General features: G+C 38.8%; 2 protein-coding genes across 2 annotated transcripts; both read right to left on the reverse strand.

Annotated features, from left to right (window-relative positions):
- Nucleotides 1-3,123: 3,123 nt before the first annotated feature.
- LOC130745548 (thioredoxin-like protein CITRX, chloroplastic) lies at nt 3,124-13,095 on the reverse strand. Its single transcript, XM_057597855.1, has 4 exons — nt 12,789-13,095; nt 12,168-12,290; nt 3,898-3,978; nt 3,124-3,545 (listed from the first exon to the last, which is right to left on the reverse strand). The coding sequence occupies exons 1-4, from the start codon at nt 13,032-13,034 to the stop codon at nt 3,429-3,431; spliced, it is 567 nt and encodes a 188-aa protein (XP_057453838.1). The 5' UTR covers nt 13,035-13,095; the 3' UTR covers nt 3,124-3,428.
- A 1,628-nt stretch (nt 13,096-14,723) lies between these two features.
- LOC130746484 (trihelix transcription factor ENAP2) lies at nt 14,724-18,345 on the reverse strand. Its single transcript, XM_057599119.1, has 2 exons — nt 17,401-18,345; nt 14,724-15,369 (listed from the first exon to the last, which is right to left on the reverse strand). The coding sequence occupies exons 1-2, from the start codon at nt 18,040-18,042 to the stop codon at nt 14,974-14,976; spliced, it is 1,038 nt and encodes a 345-aa protein (XP_057455102.1). The 5' UTR covers nt 18,043-18,345; the 3' UTR covers nt 14,724-14,973.
- Nucleotides 18,346-18,773: the final 428 nt, after the last annotated feature.

Here is an 18,773-nt window from a genome sequence, read left to right on the forward strand (position 1 = left end):
CTTGGGCACGACAGAAGGCCATTAGGAGCATCGTGGAAACAACCCAAATCATGAGCCATGACAACTATATTAGAAGCTATTGTATGGAGATTTACATGGTTGTTTTCCATACAGAAAGAGCACATAGCACGCTAAACCCACCACACAGTAGTTGTTGCTAACGGGTTAGAATTCACAAGCAAACCACGAAGCCAAGCACAATAATCCTAGAGACGAAAGAGAGGCCCGATTGTAGCAAAACTCATGCGATTCCAAATCCTCGAAGCCATGGCACAGCCACGAAGGCAGTGCAAAACAGTGTCATTTCCATTGTTGCACAACACATAGCCGATGTCGCAATTCCCCTCCAAAAACAACAATCATTCGTCTGAAAATGGAGGAAAACTATTTCTTAATTTTTTTTTATTTCTAATCAACTTATATGGCGAATGAGGAAAACTATTACTTAATTTATGTTGAATGAGGAAAACTATTCCTTAATTGTTTTTTAATTTCTAATCAACTTATATGTTTTGAAAATGGAGATTCACTTAGTGCTAAACAACATTTTAGAAGATTAAAGGGTTAAAGGTGATATTAGTCTCTGTTTTTGTATGTGATTTTGAATTTAGTCTCTCTCCGAAAAAAAACTAAGCATTATCTAGTGGCACACCGACATGGAAAATAATCTTAGGTAGAAATTTTTGAAAGTCAAGGAGATATCACTTAGTTTTTTCCATGAAGAGACTAAATTCAAAATCATATATAAAAACAACAACTAATATAACCTTTAACCGTCGTTTAAAATACCAAATACCAATCATATTGCTGTGATTAAATGGAGTTTTCGTACGCAATATACTCCATCTAGTGTTGTCCAACTTAATTTTGATCAAAATAATGGGAATATTAGTTTAGCCTACAAATACAAATACAATGCCGTCTAAGAATCTAGTGTGATGAGAGAAATAATAAATTGAAATGGAGTAGACAGTTAGGCATGAAACATACGATGAATTACTAAATAAGAAAAAACTAATAGTAGTTGGTGACTAGTCATAGTCAAAGTGAACTATGACACAATGAAGTTTACTTGTATTATTAGGAGTTTAAATCTTGAATCTTGAAATCATCACGATGAAGATCATAGTCATACCCGCCAATCGTAGGAATTAGTCCCACAAAAATATTGTGCAGATACTGATCAAAGACTATACAACAAACTCCAAAGAACTTACTTTAATTAAGGCTGCTAAAGTGATGAATGATTCAATTTGTTAATAATAAACTATCTAATATAAAATTGATGGAGTTTAGGATTTTTATATTCTTGAATGTTGATATGGTTTAATCAGATAGACAGCTATATGTAGATAATTTTGTTCAACATGAATATGAGTGTGGTAAAAGATTTCCTAAAAATGTATCCCTTAAGAATAAAATTTTTAATCTCAGAAATTCAAATAACCACTTTTAATTACTGCAATAGTACCTTTTAATGGACTAAGATTGAAATACAAAAGGATGGGAAAGTAATATTGTGACAACTTAGGCATCAATTTGGATAGAAAGAAAAAAGTTCACATATAAATACACCTTCATCTAGATAAAATATGAAAACAAATGAGATGAATGATTAATATAATATATGATATAATAAAAAATACAAAGAGATATGAAGAAAAATAAGTGAAAATGAGATGAAAGAGAAACTGAAGTCTGAATATATGAAAACTCAGAAAACAAATATAAGGGTTTATAGAACAAATGGGGGGGGGGGGGGGGATGATGGAGCTAGATTTTTTTTATCCTCCACGCCAAGATAATTTAGTTTCAATAAAAACAGTACCACATTCTCGCGGAACCAGCTCGGTATTATGTAGTTTATACATTTGCTTAATTTTTCTTAATTAAAATTTCTATCACAATAACGAGTTGTGTGGGACTACTTTGGGCGTCAAAGTTATTGATACTAAATATTTAATGCAACTGCATTCACAAGGACTCGAACTCAAAACTTTTGCTTAAGCTAAAATTTCCTCGTGCTAGTTGATCTACATGTTAGTTAAATTACCCACAAATATGATATAAAAGTTATTGGGCCTAAAGAGCTATAAACATGGTTTAATAGAAACACCATGGCTTCTCTAATCATTCATGTTTCTTTACCTACAAATCTTTTTTGACCACACCTACTTAACTTTGTTCTGTCAAACGCGGCCAATATACACAAACCTCTTTTCCACTGCTATAGTGAAGTCATCTCAGTATTTTAGTCCCACTACTTGCAATGCACTAAATAATAGCAACTCACCACCTTTGAATGGTGGAGGCTGCGTGACCCTCTCATTCCTATTTGACAACGAATTTTCCTTTATGTAGCCTTCAATTCCGGCAACTTATGAATAGCACTTGAAAGAAATATCATGTTAGTTTCTTTTTTGGGTGAAACCTTTTACTTTGTCATCTGTTTTTATTTTATTTCACTAGGAGGTTAAAACTATACTTGTCACTTTCAAATGCACCCAAAAAAACCTAATAGGAAAGTGTTTTCACAAATGGTAGAGTATAATAGGATAGTAATCGTTAAAAAAAAAAAAGGATAGTGACTCCACGTGGTTATAAGTTAACGAATCAAAATCATGTCTTTAAATGATGTCTCATTTTATGTCTCAAATATTGAAATTATGTCGTGTCTATATAAAAATACAAGAATATGACATTTATCACATTACATTGTTGATTTTTAGTTAACATAATACAATCTCATTAGTAGAACAGAAAATGAGACATCATTTTTTTTGTGAATAAAAAATTCGCTAAGCAATACCACCATGACCTTCTTCCGGCTCCATGCCGTTCTTGAGATTTGTTTTTTCTTTACTGTCTCTTGTAGTCATCACAATTACTACCAAAAGGCGGAATGATGAAAGGAGAGCATGCGATGAGATGAGAACTTGGTCCTTGAAAGGTCTCGAGAGCACCCAACAATTTAGGCTCGAGGCATCTTGGTTTCGCGGGGGTACAAGCCCTGATCTGACTCGAGTTGCCTTTGATCCGGCCCTGATCTGACTCGAGATGCCTTTGATCCGACCAGATAGGAGGAGGCTTCAAAAAAGTTACAAGATAAAAAAAAATTCAGTATAAAAACTAAACACCCCACCTGAACACAGATTGTCGCTTTCAATAACATTATATAATTGATGAATGGAGAGCACGTACAAAAATATGTTTCAATGTGTCTATTTGAACATCACATGTGATACACTACAACATATGTCGAGCCCAGAGCTTACATAAACAACTATTAGACAAATTGGAACCTTCAAAAGCCAAAATAATATTGAATTGGTTAGCACTTCAATTCTGTCCCGGATAGGCTACCATTACACCAGACAGCATATTGCAGGATCCAGGGACTTCAACTATGTCAGGTGATGAGATGATGTTCACATTTCCTTGTCTATGATATCCCTCATCATCTGTATTGGGATGAGTCCTTCGGTTCGAATTGCATCTTTGTTTGGATCTGGACTTATGAAGAACACCGTGGGCAAACCGCGAACCTGAAATACATGAAACTCAAGTTTTCTTTAGAGAAGCTGAAATATCCAAAACTAAACTGAAAGGCAAGGCAATCATCTGCTTGTGAGCATGTTTGGATCAGATTCTCGTTCCTTAGAATTATTAATTATAACACTGAAAAACTATTCACAGAATTAAGTTTAGCTTTAAAATCAATTATAGAAATATTGTTAACATGCACTGCGTCTAGATTGTTAAAATACAGATTCTTGTGAAATCTACTACAAAGACAATGGGAATCACAAGTCATTTTGATAAAATGATTTATTGTATGGATCCTTGCCGAGTATTTGTTAATGTGCACATTGTAAATGAAAACAAGTTCATTATTACCTGCATGTCACGTGCGAATTCATACTCGTCATCTGTATCAACCTTAACAATCGTTACATTTTGCTCGTACTCAACTGCAAGCTGTACAAATTTCAACATCAAAGGTTACTTCTGAGCTTTCAAGTCAACTACTCATCACTGAAAAACATTGAGGCAGATGCCCACAAATTAGTAACGACACTTATTAATTGAAACATACTATCCGCAAAACTTAAGAAATTAACACAAAATCTGCAGAGCGTGTTAATGAACAAAAAACTAGTATGAAAATAACTGGAAGTTCTCATCAGCTAAAGTAAACTGTAACATTTTATTGAACAAATTCAAGATCCCCATATATTTAAATTGGCTATACTATGCAGAAGATGAGTAACTACAGCAAACAAAATGCACCAAGCCACCAACATGATTATCATAATGCAATATGTCTGTTGAGTTCAGTTCATCGAATCTATCACTTCTAATTATGGGAGTAATATAAAATATTAAATATAGGCTAATAATCATCACACAAATTGCAAAAGCTTATTTTAAATCTAAGCAGAACCTATGTAAACCTACTTTGATTGTATACTGGATGCAAAGTTGAAGTCATTGCTTTGTAATGTTAATTAGAATATATGGAGACCACTTTTAGAAACTCACCTCACCCTTTACAAATGACTAAATCCCCTTTCTACTCTGTGCCACATCCTCCGCTACCCCAGGTGTTAGAGCAGCTAGTCGTGCAGGGCCTTTGGTGCAAGATGGCGTAGGGCCCAAAGAGTGGAAGGTTTATTCTAGAAGGGGAAAAGGGAATCTCCAGGTGAATAACTAATTCCCTAACTTTCAGGAAGAGAGAGAGCCAATGATTGTAATAGGACTTTACTATAAGAAGGTAGTTAGAGGAGGGTCGAGGGGTATCTTATTTTCATAGCTGTGTAAGGAAATGGATAGGAAGCAATAAGCTTCCTATTAGGAGCTGAGCTCTTGTCAGATTTAGGGAACCATTCCCCTTCTCTGTAATTTACCAAGTATAATTCAATAAGCAATCATTTCAGTTTCAGTTCATTTACCTCTATTCTGTGTTTGAGACCATTGTTAGGAAATCGATTCCTAACAATTTGGTCCGACCTACCGGATACCTTCTTCCACGGCGGTGAATGCCACCAAAGAAGACCAAGCTTGCAGTAACCAGAATGGAATCGAAGATCGATGCACTGGAGGAGGAGATCGCGGCGATGCGCACGTCGCTGGCAGCAGTAACCACCGCGATGAAGGACCTTCCTACGCTGTTGGTGACAATGGTGGACAAAGCGATGGGAAAGACCGTCGCAGCTGACGACGAGAATGGCGTGGAACGACGCGAGGAGGGAGTCGGAAACAAAACGCCGGCGTCAAACGGTGAAAAGGGGGAAAACTCACGTCAACACTCTTCCCACAGCGATGCCCTGACGGAGTTCAGGCAAGCGGTGAAGAAAGTTGAACTACCCATGTTCGAAGGCAGAGATCCAGCTGGATGGATCTCACGCGCGGAGATCTATTTTCGCGTCCAGGAAACCTCACCCGAGGTCAAGGTGAGCTTGGCACAGCTCAGCATGGAGGGAGGCACGATCCATTTCTTCAATTCGCTGCTCGAGTCCGAAGAAGAACTGACCTGGGATCGCCTTCGCGAGGCGCTACTCGAGCGCTACGGTGGTAACGGGGATGGCGACGTTTACGAGCAGTTGTCGGAGCTCCGTCAGCGGGGATCTGTCGAGGAGTACATCGCTGATTTTGAGTATCTCACCGCCCAAATTCCCAAGCTTCCGGAGAAGCAGTACCAGGGATACTTTTTGCACGGACTGAAAGAAGGAATCCGGGGAAAGGTACGCAGCTTGATCGCCATAGGAGGAGTCACTCGTGCTCGTTTGCTGGTGGTGACACGCGCGGTGGAGAAAGAGGTAAAGGGTGAAATGGGTTCGGGTCAGACAAGGGTCAACCGATTCGGAGGCAGCGGTCCAAGACCCGGGTCCCAATCAAACGGGAAAGGTGATGGAACGGACTGGGTATGGGTCCGGGGAAATAAAGAATCGGGCCAAACACCAAACAGGCCCAATATCAATAACAGCAGCAGCCCACGTGGAGACCAAACAAAAAATGAGGGACGTCGAAATGGGCCAAGGGATCGAGGGTTCAATCACCTCACCTACCCACAACTAATGGAGAGACGCCAAAAAGGCTTATGTTTTAAATGTGGCGGATCCTACCATCCGAACCATGTCTGCCCCGATAAGCATCTAAGGCTACTCATTCTCGAAGAGGAAAGCGACGAATTCGAGGATAGTAAAATCTTGGCTATGGAAGTCAATGAAGAGGATGAGGAACAAGAGGGAGAGCTCAGCCTGATGAGTTTGGGTGAGCTTGGAGGGAAATCAGGGGAGATTCCGCGGACCATGAAGCTTCGAGGTACCATCGATGGAGTACCGGTGGTGGTGCTCGTAGATAGTGGAGCGACCCACAACTTTGTGGATTGTCACTTGGTCAGACGCATGGGTTGGAGGATCGTGGACACCCCAAGAATGACAGTGAAGATGGGAGATGGATTTAAATCACAATCCCAGGGACGTTGTGCAGATTTACAGCTCTGTATTGGTAGCTACCAGGTAGAGTGTTCCCCGCAGCTCTTCGATTTGGGAGGTCCTGACATAGTGTTGGGAATCGAATGGTTGAGGACCTTGGGTGACACCATTGTCAATTGGCAATCCCAAGTAATGAGTTTTTGGAGCAATAAGGAATGGATTACTCTTCAGGGAATGCGTTCAGAAGGGGACATATTGGTAGCATTACAGAGTATTCTCTCAACTGGAGAAAAAGGGGCAGGGCAACGTGTTTGTGGGGTATCTAAGACCACGACCCCATTGGAAACAGGGAATATAACCCCGATTCAGTTGGAGGAGCTGAACTTGCTATTACAGAGGTTTGATGTGGTTTTTCAGGAAAAGCGAGGGCTTCCCCCGAGCAGAGGGAGAGAGCATTGTATCACAATTCAGGAAGGGCAAGGGCCTGTGAACGTGAGGCCGTATCGCTACCCGCACAGTCAAAAAAATGAAATTGAGAGGCAAGTGAGGGACATGCTTGAGGCAGGAATCATCCGACAGAGCACCAGTGCGTATTCAAGCCCGGTGATCCTGGTTAAGAAGAAGGATCAGTCTTGGCGGATGTGTGTGGATTACAGGGCACTCAATAAGGTCACGGTGCCTGACAAGTTTCCAATTCCGGTGATTGAGGAGTTGTTGGATGAACTTCATGGATCAGTTTTTTTCTCAAAACTGGATCTGAAATCGGGATACCATCAGGTTTTGGTCAAGAAGGAAGACATCCACAAGACTGCGTTTCGCACCCACGAAGGTCACTACGAATATATGGTAATGCCGTTTGGACTGATGAATGCCCCGTCTACTTTTCAAAGTCTCATGAATGAGGTATTTAGGCCTATGTTGAGGAAGGGGGTACTTGTGTTTTTTGATGATATTTTGGTTTATAGTCAGACCTGGGAAGCTCATGTTTTGCATTTGGAAAGAGTCTTAGGATTATTGGAAGCGCACTGTTTGACGGCTAATAAAAAGAAGTGTCAGTTCGCAGCCAGATCAGTGGAGTATTTGGGACACTTAATCTCAGAGCAAGGGATGGCGGTGGATCCCAATAAGGTGGCTAGTGTGAAATCTTGGCCGGTTCCTAGAAACGTAAAGGGGGTGCAGGGATTTTTGGGCCTTACAGGTTACTACCGGAAGTTCATTAAGGACTATGGAAAAATTGCTAAACCACTAACAGAGCTTACAAAGAAGGAGGCATTTGTATGGGGAGAAACAGCTCAGAAAGCTTTTGAGGAACTCAAAGAAAAGCTTGTTACTGCTCCTGTGTTGGTGCTTCCGGATTTTACCCAGGAATTTCGAGTAGAGTGTGATGCTTCAGGGGTGGGTATTGGCGCAATACTGCTTCAAGGGAACCACCCAATAGCTTACTTCAGTAAAGCATTGGGACCAAGGAATCTTGCTAAATCTGCTTACGAGAAGGAGCTTATGGCAGTGGCACTGACAATTCAGCACTGGAGACCCTATCTCCTTGGGCGCAAGTTTGTAGTTTCCACCGATCAGAAGAGCCTCAAGGAATTCTTGCACCAAAAGATTGTGACCGGAGACCAACAGAATTGGGCTGCAAAACTCTTAGGATACAATTTTGAAATTGAATATAAGCCGGGACGAACAAATCTAGGAGCAGATGCTCTTTCACGCCTCGCTGAGACAGGGGAATTTGGGCAGCTGTTATCCTATCCTAGGTGGGAAGAGCAAGGAGTCATCCAAGAAGAAATCAGCAGGGACCCCAAATTAACAAAGATCAAAGATGAATTGACCCACAATCCACAAGCTCACCCCGGGTACAGTTTGGTGCAAAATACCTTGCTCTATCAAGGTAGGGTGGTGATTTCAAGTACCTCTTCCTTGATTCCACGGCTGATGCAAGAATTTCACACCACACCTCAAGGAGGACATTCGGGTTTTTTGAGGACATATAGACGCATTGCTGCAAATTTATATTGGCAAGGTATGACTCGATCAATCCAGGATTTTGTGAGGGCTTGTGAGGTCTGTCAGCGCCAGAAGTACTTGGCTTCGTCTCCGGCGGGTCTCCTTCAACCATTACCAATACCGGAGCGAGTGTGGGAAGATGTGTCACTTGACTTCATTACTGGGTTGCCTAAGTCTAAAGGATTTGAAGCGATCTTCGTAGTGGTGGATCGTTTGACTAAGTACGCACACTTCATTCCTCTGAAGCACCCATATACGGCGCGAAGTGTAGCTGAACATTTTGCCCGGGAAATTGTGCGACTTCATGGCATTCCCGCTTCCATCATCAGTGATAGAGACCCTCTGTTTTGCAGCCATTTTTGGAGGGAGTTATTTCGGTTGCAAGGTACTAAATTGAAAATGAGCTCCGCATACCATCCCGAATCCGATGGGCAAACGGAGGTTGTAAACCGGTGCCTCGAAACATATTTGCGTTGTTTCGCCGCTGACCAACCCAGAACTTGGACTATGTGGCTCCACTGGGCAGAGTACTGGTTCAACACATCATTTCACTCCGCCACGCAGCAAACTCCTTTCGAAGCAGTGTATGGGAGGAAACCTCCAGTTTTGACACAATGGGTAATCGGGGAAACTCGCGTGGAATCTGTGGAAAGGGACTTACAAGACAGGGATGAGGCCCTGCGACAGTTGAAGCAACATTTGTTGGTAGCGCAGGCTCGCATGCGTGCACAGGCAAACTCAAGGCGGAGGCATCAGGAGTTCGAAGTCGGAGAGTGGGTCTTTGTGAAGCTTCGAGCTCACCGCCAATCATCAGTAGCGAACCGGGTGCACGCAAAGTTGTCAGCTCGCTATTTTGGTCCCTATCCAATCATCGCGCGGATTGGGGCAGTGGCCTACCGCTTGAAGCTTCCAGAAGGAGCACGCATTCATCCTGTGTTCCACATCTCTGTGTTGAAGAGGGCAGTGGGTACCTTTGCTGAAGACTCTGAATTACCTGAACAATTGGATGGGGAAGAGATTCCTTCCACTCAACCGATGGCTGTCCTTGCTCAAAGAGATATCCACAGGTTAGGCGAGACAATCCCTCAAGTGTTGGTTCACTGGCAGGGCAAAACACCAGAAGAGGCAACTTGGGAAGACTTGGTAACCATTCGCAGTGAGTTTCCTACTTTCAACCTTGAGGACAAGGTTGTGTCTTCAGGAGGGAGTATTGTTAGAGCAGCTAGTCGTGCAGGGCCTTTGGTGCAAGATGGCGTAGGGCCCAAAGAGTGGAAGGTTTATTCTAGAAGGGGAAAAGGGAATCTCCAGGTGGATAACTAATTCCCTAACTTTCAGGAAGAGAGAGAGCCAATGATTGTAATAGGACTTTACTATAAGAAGGTAGTTAGAGGAGGGTCGAGGGGTATCTTATTTTCATAGCTGTGTAAGGAAATGGATAGGAAGCAATAAGCTTCCTATTAGGAGCTGAGCTCTTGTCAGATTTAGGGAACCATTCCCCTTCTCTGTAATTTACCAAGTATAATTCAATAAGCAATCATTTCAGTTTCAGTTCATTTACCTCTATTCTGTGTTTGAGACCATTGTTAGGAAATCGATTCCTAACACCAGGTTTAGGATGTTTGACCAAATTTCTTAAAACAAGGAATGAAAACATAAAACCTTTGTGATTATTTCTGTTGAGTACATTATCATAAAGTTAAGAACATCATGTAGGTATAAAATCTTAAGATTTGTATTTTGTACAGATAATACTGCATTAGATGCAGGTCAAATCTCAAGATACTAAATGTATATATATGATGCCTTCAGACAGTTTCATAATTGAAGCTATAGGAAGTCCAAATGGGTTGTGTATAAAAACTATCATGCAATTACAACAACAGTCAATATGAATGGATCTATCACATTACTTTTGAGATCATCCTCAAAATCTAGGAATGCGGACATTTTGAGGGAAACAAAACTCCTTCATCTATTATCAATGTGTGGCTAAAGGTATTAAAAACATGTTTAGATGCGATGAAAACATCTTATATAGCCTGGTCAAGTGGATAAAAAAAGAACCAAAAGCAAAGACTGTTTATTAGAATATCAATCTACAGGTAAGTAAGTATATGTGACATTCTAACTTATGTCGCTTGTCTACAGAAAATTCTTTACAAAAAATTTCCTCAACTATTTTTTGTCATTAGCTTCATCCTTGCATGAAAAGAAACTAACGATGATAGAATGATGAAAATAAAGCAGCCACTTCTAAAAACAATTGCGCAGTCAGTCAGTCAGTCACAACCTGCAGCTTATCTCCATCTCATATTGGAATAAAAATGATTTATAATACAATATCACAAGTCCAAACAAATGAACTTTCAATCATGCCCTGCTTCCCTAATACAAGTGAAGATCAAAACTTTCACTCTCCCTTCAATTTTCAAGAATGAAAAAACTCTGACATGAGAACTATGCGCAATGACATCATAAGTGTTTTTTGATCTTCCATCAAGCCGACTCAGCATTTTGCATGACTTGTCTTTCTTTGAATCAATCTCTTAATTACTCTTTACTTTGGTTTAGTTTGTGACTTTTGGACATGAATTTATTTGAGTTACAAACTTCAGTAAGTGTATTTACAACTAATTAGTTTAATGGGCACTAACCAAAGTTGACATTTCTATCATTCCCATAATCCCATTTCCCACTCTTATCTCACCCAGTCATGAGTACCAGATTGAGTGGGAGGACCTCTTGGATGCCAAGGACATTCTCAATTATCAGAATAAATTTAATGCCTAACGAGAATAGGAGTCATAGTCTCTATCTCATAAAGAATAGTGGCTTGGGACCAATCAATTGATCAATTGATAGCTTATGAGATTAACAAGGGTGTCAACTTCGACAACTGATACTGCAGAAAGTGGGCCAGCGTTTAGAACAGCTGAAGTTCCAAAAAATAAATGACAAACACAACGACGAGAAGGATTGACTGATTAGTGCCTTCTGAGATAGAGGTTAATGATAATGTGGCATCTTCAACTCTTGACGACTATAGAGAGTGAGCCAGGGCTTACCACAGTTGAAGCCCTCAAAAATTCATGATACTAAGGATCGACTAGATCACTTGTTGGGGAAAGAATGACATCGTTATGACAAAGTTTCAAACTTTGAGGAACCACTCTGATAGCATCTTGAAATTGGAAGTATTCTGAATAATTGTTTGACTATTGACTAATTCAAAAGTACAAAATTTGCAAACAAGGTTTCTAGAGGTTTCCTAGTCAACTACAAAGTCTATACAATGAAATCTGATCTTATACTAACAATATTTATATATCTTATCCTAATCCATCATGACAGAACATATCTGAATATATCCCGACAAGTATAATAACTATTAGTTTCGGTAAATAATCTAGGTAAACTTTGTGAACAATTGAGTTTCCAAGTTGCAAACCAGCTACATCTGTTTTACTTAATACTTATACACAAATCTCCATTAAATATTTTAAGGAATTTAATCCATCCCTTTTTTTGGTGAGTCAAGTTAAATCTCATAACACAAAATCTACAATATGAATAAAGAATCATGATGGTCATCTCGTGCGCCGTCTTCATTCTCTGAGGATGATACAACTAACTCTTACACTAAAACACATTTTCCAGCCCAAAAAGTTAAAACCAAACCAGAGCAAATAGATAAGCATCCTCTACATGAGTTAAATCACATACCATTTCAAGTTCTTGAGCCATTAAGATGCATGGTCCACACCATGTTGCATAGAAATCAATAATAAGAGGTACATCTCTTTCTCCCTTCACCAGGTCTTGTACTTCCTTAGCTGACAACTTTTCCTGTGAATCCAAAATAACAAGCAATGTCTAAACTACAGCACCAACCTCAACTAATTTCTTATTCTTTTCTATTAAAAAAAATGCATCTTTCTTCCTTTCCAGAACTCCCGCATTCATAATGTAGGAAGCTTAAAGGAAACAAAAAGAAAATTCAGTAAAAAATTGCTTAACAGTTTCAAGCTACACACAGCTATGAACCATTAAGAACAACACACAACAGCATCAAACTTCACCTAATAAAACCAAATAAAAAAGAAAAAAAAAACATTCTTTCTTCCATTTTACAGCTCCCAACATTCATACCATAGGAAGCTAAAAGGGAACAGAAAAATAAACTGAAAAATGTTTTCTTTTTCAATTGCTCATAGTTGGAAACTACAGAAAAGGGTCATGGCCCATGAAAATTGACAATTTTCTTAAAAATGAACCATGAGTGGGGGGAAAAAGCAGAGACCCATGAATGCTATGATTGAAACTGAGGTATAAGAAGTGGCATACCACAAGATAGTCTTGTCTGACGAATTTTCCTTGGGGTGGCTTGCAAAGGAGCTTTCTGGGCAGTGTGGAGAGAGAGAGAGGCTTGCTGCTGAGTTCAGTGGTTGTGGATAGAGGATAAGGGTGTTGGTGGGTTAATGAAGAAGAAGAAACACAAGGTGGTTTGGGAGTGAAGAATGTTGAGAAGGGTGAGAGAGTGGTGAAGCTGGCACTGTGATGAGAAGGAACATGGCAATGGAAGAGAGCCATTGAAGAGTTTTGGGAGAGAAAGAGGGGTTTGGACTTGGAGTGCAGGGGTTTAGCATATCCATCTGTCAGTATATGCCAAATCCAATTAAGTAGATGAAAAAAACTATTTTAAATCATATATTATATATTTTTTGTATAGGTTTGCAAAAAAAAATTCATTTAATAAAGGATTTTTAATGAATGTACATATTTTTCATTGTTTTAAATAATTTAAAAAAAGCTTACCCATATTGGTGAACATTTACTCTTTTTTTTGTTATATTTTCATTAGAAAATTACTGAGCGGCAAAATGATGCTAATATTTTCTTTTCTAGATCTTCTTCGACTAAAAATATTTTTTTAGGAGCTAAATATGTTTTTATTTCCTATAAAATAATGGTGTTTCGACTTTGGTCCTCATTTAATTATATGGAGTCATCTTCAAGGCTTGGAGCGGAATCGATCGATGTCGCAGTAGCTATTTGAGTCAAGAGGAGCCGAAATTAGCGCTCCACAGATTGTAGCTGCGGTAAGAGCTCGGGGAGATGGACAACATCAAATATCACTACAGAGGGGGAAATACATAAGAACAATAGATTGATGCTAGAGAACTAGTAAGTGTGGTTAGAGCTTAGGGATCGTAGCGAAAAGAGCATTGTATCATCGCTTAGCAGGGTGAGGATTGGGTAGCAATTGCACCGCATAGCATGACAAGAATTGGTGATATTTAGGCATCAAAAGGTTTATAAAAGAAGGTTTCTTGGATCGATTTCTAGATGTTGAATCCTTGAGAAGTTTTTTTTTTTTTGAAAAGCAAAAAAAATGCATTATAAGGGAGTACAAGGGGTACTCCAACCCATAATACACAGTAGCAAATGAATGAAGAATAAGCATAGGAATGAAGAAATACAAGAGATAAAATGGATCTAGAAAACCGAAAATTCCTTGAGAAGAATATAACGCCAGTCAAAATGCTGAGTTGAACATTGTTGCTAGAAGTATAACGATGAGGTGTCGGTGCTACATTCCACGCTTCAGGATTAATTTATTATATATAGATAAATAGATCTCATGTGCATTTACTATCATAAAATTTCCGAATAGGGACTGAAAATTTTGTCACTAAATAGAAAATCATTAATGTAGCTCTTATCCAATAACTTAAGCTTTTGGGATAATTAATTGTCTAACATGGTATCAAAGCCTCTATGACCAAATAATCTAGAGTTCGATCCATGTCATCCCCAATTCTTCTAATAAAAAGAAGTTTAATTTTAGCATATGGTAGATGGACCAGTGCATTATTCACGCTTCAAGCCCAAAGGGTTCTTGTGTGATGGAGTGTGCTAGAAATTTAATATAAAATCATTCATGTTGCCTTTACCCAATAACTTAAACCCCTGGGAAAATTGGTTGCTTAACAAAAACCATCAATAATACTTAATTACAGATGACTAACTGATAGTCAAACCACCGTTGCTATTTTTGGCTCGTCGGTAATTCTTTCTTGACGGATTTCAAAAAACCCTCTGTAATTCTTTCGGTAATGTGACATAAATTTTCACCCCTTAGGATGTTGATAATTAACTTATTTTCCGAAATACATATATGTACAGACTTTACTTGCATATACAAATTCAAACACACTAAAAAGGTCAAACCAGACATCTAACATGAATACTCCTCCTAAGTCCTACCTTAGTATCAAATAATGGAAGAAGCAGCCATTGATTTCTTTATCAATTGAAGAGAAGGTTTCAAACTTACAATTAACGGTCTACAATTAAGGTTAGGAGAGACAGTTTTTGTCTCTACCTTATGTTGCTCACTTCACTAGTTAGACAAATTACAGAGTTGTTATAAATCTCCCTTCTCTTCCCCTTCAAAATATATTACAATTGATTATAAACTCTATACACACAAACCATTATTCAATCAGATTAAATGATTTAATTAACCTTAGCTTCTTCCAATTCTCAATGATGAATCAACACCTTTATTGACACTTGCAAAGATCCTAGCAATCTCTAGTTGTGTGTTGGCAATGATTTCAGTTCTTTTGAGATCCATTTCCCCTCTCTTTGCCTCAGCTTCAACTCTCATCTTCTCTATCTCTTTCATTGTGTCCATTCTTGTTTGTTCTGACCTCACCACCACTTCTGCTAGCCACCTTATGCTCTCTGCTATCTCTGAGTCTTCTTTCCTTCTTCTCTTGTTCATGTTCTCTGTTTTCATCTTCCTCTTGTTGCATCTTAGCTCCTCCTTTTCACTGTAAAGTGCAGGTGTGCTGCTATCTGTGTCCACTGGATTCTTGTTAGACACATGATCAGATGACTTAGTTCCTAATCCTTCTTCCTGTCATTGAGAAATCATCAATATATTTATATGTGTGTATCTATGCAATATATTTTGACTATTAACCTCCTCTAAGGCTCCGTTTGGTAGAGAAGAGAGAGATAGAGAAGAGAGAGTAGAGAAGAGAGAAGTTAAGTAGAGAAAAATAAGTGAGAAATAGAATAGATTTATTGGGTTGTTTGGTATGGTTGAGATAAAGAAGAGAGAGATGAGAAATAATGAAGTGGAAGAGAGAGAAAAAATAAAGTTTTGTTGTAAAAGACACTTTTGTGTACAATGGAATAAAGAAAAGAGAAAATAATTGTGTCTGTGCTAGTTTGTGAAAAATTCGTGAGTGTTGAGGGTATAATAGAGAAAGTGGAAAATTTTCTATGCTTGTGTCAATCTCTGCTCAATTTGCGAAGACCTTGAAAATTGTCTTGGGCCCACAATTTGTTTCTCTCTTCCCTCCTGTCAAATGCAACCAAACGAGGGTGGAATCTCCATCTCTCCCCAACTTCTCTCTCACCTATCTCTCTCTACCCAAAGCACCCGCAAACAAACACAGTGTAAAGGAATAATGTGCATAATGATGAAAATCATGATATTTAAACACTCAAACAATATTAAGACCCGAATAATGATACTTGCCCACTCCTTTTTCACCTCCACCTCATTAAATAAGAAGAGAATTAATAGATATAACTGATATGATGTGTGATGTGACAGAAAATGCAGAGAGAAACAGGAAGAAGAAGGGGTGAAAATGAGATGTAAGAGAAAGTGAAGTGTGTATATATCATTACTCATTAAGACCCTACAAACACCCCATTTTATTAGCACCTTAGGGGTCACAACATATCTATCACTTCTGTCTGTTCTCTTATTTTTTTCATTCTTAATGTGTACCAAACATTGCTCTTATGATAGAATACATAATAGTTGTTAAAATTTCAACTATTGATGGTTACAGTTTTTTTATTTTAGCTTTTAAAGTGGTCCACTAAGAGAAGCCAATTAAATCCAATTTTGAAAAGTTAGAGGACATGGCTAATGAGTTTCCTGACTGATTTCATGTCAACTTCAATTGCACATTATATGGTTAAAATAAATTGTATGTAGCTAGCTATATAGCTCCCACACAATAACAGGCCTATTTTGTCTGTTGCAATGATTCCTAAAAATAATACATAAATATATAGTATAATGGAAGGCCTGATTCAGCAAACAATGATTACAATTTAATTATTTGAAAATGACATTTTACTTCACTGTTCACTTCATGTTTGTAAATTGTTTCACACTTTCACTTGTTTTCTGCAAATTGTTGTCTTATTCATGCAGCAAGGAAAATCAGTATAAGAATACTAGAAAAATGGAGAATTAAACAAATTTGCAGAGATCACAACTTCCCTTCAAGTGACCTGTAAAATTCAAAATCTGTTCTCTATTATGATACCCTGCTTGATGCAATAACATCATACATTATTTTTCAAAAACCTTTGTGAAGAAAAGAAAATGATCTTCATAAGTTTTATGCATAAGGTTATATTTGAATACTCTTTCAAATATGTGGAGGTAAAAGATAACACTCATTTTGAGAAAAAAAAAACAAAACTTGTTTTATTTTTTAAGATGAAATTTTGCTGCGCTCAACTGGTATCCAAACACATACTAAGTTAGTTCCTGAAAGATTTTTCTACTAAGCAAGTTAGGTCCTGAAAAGAAAAAAATACCTTATAAAAGACCCTGGATGTGTAAAACGACAATCAAGATAGTTCCTACTAAAATTAACTAGACTGAGGTTTTAGTTGACTAAATTCGACAAGCTTTTTACAGCTTCAGGGGCTTTGAACGTATTTACTTCTTCCCGCGACTAACTTGCAACGAAAAAATCTTTCCGAGACCAAAGTGATCATTGACTCTTGTTTCACTGGTACAGCAGTCAGAACTCAAGCTTAACAGAAAGGTTTACAAAGGTAAAAATCCTCTCGAGATGGTGAAATCCATGATCAGAAAATGCAACAAAAAAGAAACTAAACTAAAATCTACCTTGGCTAATTTGTCAACACCATTGGATCCATATGAGTTTTGTGCAGTAGCAGCTGGAGGAGGAGCAACTGGAGGAGGTGGTGGTTCATAGGGAGCTTGTGACACTGCAAGTGATGGCTCTAGCAACATCAAGGCATGGTTATTGCTGGGGTGTGGTGATTGAGAAGGTGCTGCTGTTGCCGCTGTTTGTGGCTGTGGAAGTGGTGACACAGGTCCTGTCCCACGAAGCAGAACATCAAGACGAGAATACAATGGCCAAGAAGATGCTGCATCTGTAGCAGTTGCTGACTCTGATCTGTACCTTTTTTTCATGGACTCTATCTTGTTCTTGCACTGTGTCTGTGTCTTTGGTGACTTAGTGTTGTTTGCTCTTGAAGAGACATGTTTTGCAACCTCTTCCCAATCCTGGCCTTTGAGTTTTGCTCTGTTTCTGAGCACCCACTTGGCTTCATAGGCCTCAAGAAGTGTACACACAGCTCCTTCACTCCACTCATCCCTCTTCAGCCTGTCACCACCACCACCACTGCCGCCGCCACCAATGGCTTTTCTTGGAGACTCTTCCTTGGCTGTGATGGTGCTATGAATATTGGGGAGGAGAGATGCAGGGTGGTGATGTTCTTGGTTCTCTACTTTGTTCTCCATCTCTCATATCCACCCCCAAGGACTAGAATTTTTTTAACCCTTTGTGTTTAGCTGCTAACATGCTCCTAAGGGCAAATTTCACATGAGTCTAAGAATAAGAAAGGGTAACAAGAGTGGGGACAACCACTAGCATTAGAAAGAGTGGGAAAAAATAGGAAAAGGAAAAGAATGGCTAGCAATAACGGGTGATGGAAAGGGGAAAAAGGAGTTCACTTTTTGTCAAATATGTTAATGATGTCAATCCCTTAACTATTCTTTTCATTGCTTTTGTGGAGAGAGGTGGTGGTTGATGGTGTGGATTTGGCTCCAACATGAACTGAGATGAGATGCACTTTCAACTTTCAAGTGTGAAATTATAATCAATAACGCTTAGAAAAATGGCTAGTAACACACATACAACTAATGATTTATGCGCACTTCATTTTATTTTTTATCTTATTTCCACACGTTTTACTTCATATATTTCTCTGCATTTCCTATGACATATTCATATCTCCTTAAACTGAGGTATATGTAATGTTTTGTTCACATATGTTTTCCACCTTCACCTTACATGAATAAGAAGAGAAATGAGAGAAATGAGTGATATGATACGTGATGTGACATGAAATGCAGAAATAGATAGAAAGTAAAATGTGTAGAAATAAGATGAAGAGAAAGTGAGGTGTGTACTAATCATTTCTCGTTCACACATTCAATTAGGGTTTTATTCATTCGCACTTGTCTTTATC

This window comes from Lotus japonicus, chromosome 3, assembly GCF_012489685.1.
Source record: "Lotus japonicus ecotype B-129 chromosome 3, LjGifu_v1.2".
NCBI lineage: Eukaryota > Viridiplantae > Streptophyta > Magnoliopsida > Fabales > Fabaceae > Lotus > Lotus japonicus.

Excerpts from the sequence above, each read along its gene's own strand:
- LOC130746484 (XM_057599119.1), bottom strand. The coding sequence starts at position 18,042 with ATGGAGAACAAAGTAGAGAACCAAGAACATCACCACCCTGCATCTCTC. Across the intron at positions 15,370-17,400 it reads GTGTTGACAAATTAGCCAAG|GAAGAAGGATTAGGAACTAA; the intron begins GTAGATTTTAGT and ends TCTCAATGACAG.
- LOC130745548 (XM_057597855.1), bottom strand. The coding sequence starts at position 13,034 with ATGGCTCTCTTCCATTGCCATGTTCCTTCTCATCACAGTGCCAGCTTC. Across the intron at positions 12,291-12,788 it reads TCAGACAAGACTATCTTGTG|GAAAAGTTGTCAGCTAAGGA; the intron begins GTATGCCACTTC and ends TTGGATTCACAG. Across the intron at positions 3,546-3,897 it reads AATTCGCACGTGACATGCAG|GTTCGCGGTTTGCCCACGGT; the intron begins GTAATAATGAAC and ends CATGTATTTCAG.